At 32.9% G+C, this 1,760-nt stretch overlaps 1 protein-coding gene across 1 annotated transcript; it reads right to left on the reverse strand.

Annotated features, from left to right (window-relative positions):
- Nucleotides 1-6: 6 nt before the first annotated feature.
- Nucleotides 7-1,267, reverse strand: LOC111388002. The gene is made up of 2 exons (XM_023012658.1): nucleotides 968-1,267; nucleotides 7-357 (listed from the first exon to the last, which is right to left on the reverse strand). Exons 1-2 carry the CDS (start codon nucleotides 1,163-1,165, stop codon nucleotides 124-126), a joined length of 432 nt encoding a protein of 143 aa, XP_022868426.1. The 5' UTR covers nucleotides 1,166-1,267; the 3' UTR covers nucleotides 7-123.
- Nucleotides 1,268-1,760: the final 493 nt, after the last annotated feature.

A 1,760-nucleotide genomic window follows, 5' to 3' on the forward strand; every position in this document is an offset into this window, starting at 1 on the left:
AATGCAAGGGTGGAGTTTGTTCCATGGGAGAAATAGTACTGTGGTTAGCACCCATCAATTCTCTATAGGACCTGGAATCACTTTGTTCTAAAACATATTTCATCCAAAAAAAATTCCTAATCCCTATAAGTCATTCCCATCTGCTTCTTCACCTTCCTTTTTCACACTTGAGTTAACTAACAATTTAAATCTTCGTATCATCCTTCTCGCTACATTAATCAAAACAATGACCTCAAATATACAACAATATATCCTCCAAAACGTACTAAAATCACATAAAAAATGAATTCCTTTACTATGAAATCTAAACACCATGCAAAGCATACCGATGTCATGTAGAAGAGCAGCTAACTCCACCTGACAAAGAAGATAAGATTTCAATTCATACATTATAAAGACAGGAAGAATGGTAAATCCACAATATCTTCTTCTATGACATAAAGAGCACTATAGTACACATACATAAGCGAGTAGGCCATTGCATATGAAAACCTTTTTTAAAGTAAATGAATAAATTTCTCATTGCACTGGTGCTTGATTCATTCAAAAACTCCATGTTATGTGATTGTATACAAAATTATGACTAAAACCAAAACTGATAATAGTTAATACGTCTATAGAATCACAGGCAACAAGTATAAATGAAAATCTTCGGATTAACGTATAACTAATTATTGCCAGTCCAATGCAATATACAAAAGGCAAAGAAGGAAACACAGTGCTGAAGGTGTTGTTCATTCTGCTTCAGAGACGGCACTTTGGGGCGTTACAACATCAAAATGAAGCCAAAACCATGCTGCAAAAATAGTAAATTTTACATCTTTTCCCTTTTTTTATCCAGAAAAACTTTCTAAAAACTGATTTCATATCAGAAAGGTATATATCGACATCAGTATTCAGCATTCAGTATCTATATGAAAAATAAAAAGCAAATTACTAAAAAGGGAAAAGTCAAACAGTGGCGTACAATGAGCATAGAATCGGAGGAAGAGGAGAAGCCCTCCTCAAGGGCAAGAGAGAGAGCCAAGTCTCTCACTCTGAACGCGTGGGCAGCATCGTGGGATGCATCGTTCCCTTTCATCTCCGATTCCACCAATTTCTCAGCTGCCATTACTATCTCACTCTTCGCCATCTCTCCCTCTCTCGACTGGTGACAGAGGCCCATCTTTCTGGGTCTCAAACAAGTCTTAATTAGCAGCTCCGTGTTTGACTTGGCAACCTTTGTGAACAGTCGAGGCTTCCAAGAGTTGCACGGAAACGAAATGGATAAACGCGACATGTAAAAGGTAAATACATGGAAATAACAAAATACCGTCTTTTTAAATATTGCATAACAAGTTAATATAATATAGAAAATATTTCATTTTAGTCCTTAAAAATTAAACATTGCTTGAATTTTGATAGATTTATTGTTAGATTTATTGTTTACTGATTTATTTGATTTTTTTTCGCTGAAAAGTAGCACCTCCTTATTGGTATCAGAACCATAGAGATCTATGAGAAAACTCATAACAAATAAATTACAAAAAGAGGTAAAAATCTTTATAGACAAATTAACACTTAGATTTTATTTAAGTTTAATAAATAATAGATTAAGTGTTAGACATTTAAAAGAATATTTAGACTACACATCTTTAAAAAGTCATAGAGATCATGGAAATTAAAATAAGAAAAATAGATAATTATTATAAATTAAAAGAAGGAAGAGGAAGTATGGATGATGAATTTAGAAAAAATATATTACCTAAAATATTAAAAGA

Source organism: Olea europaea, unplaced genomic scaffold (genome assembly GCF_002742605.1).
Source record: "Olea europaea var. sylvestris unplaced genomic scaffold, O_europaea_v1 scaffold4452, whole genome shotgun sequence".
In the NCBI taxonomy this organism is placed as follows: Eukaryota; Viridiplantae; Streptophyta; class Magnoliopsida; order Lamiales; family Oleaceae; genus Olea; species Olea europaea.

Excerpts from the sequence above, each read along its gene's own strand:
- LOC111388002 (XM_023012658.1), bottom strand. The coding sequence starts at position 1,165 with ATGGGCCTCTGTCACCAGTCGAGAGAGGGAGAGATGGCGAAGAGTGAG. Across the intron at positions 358-967 it reads CCTCCGATTCTATGCTCATT|GTGGAGTTAGCTGCTCTTCT; the intron begins GTACGCCACTGT and ends CTTCTTTGTCAG.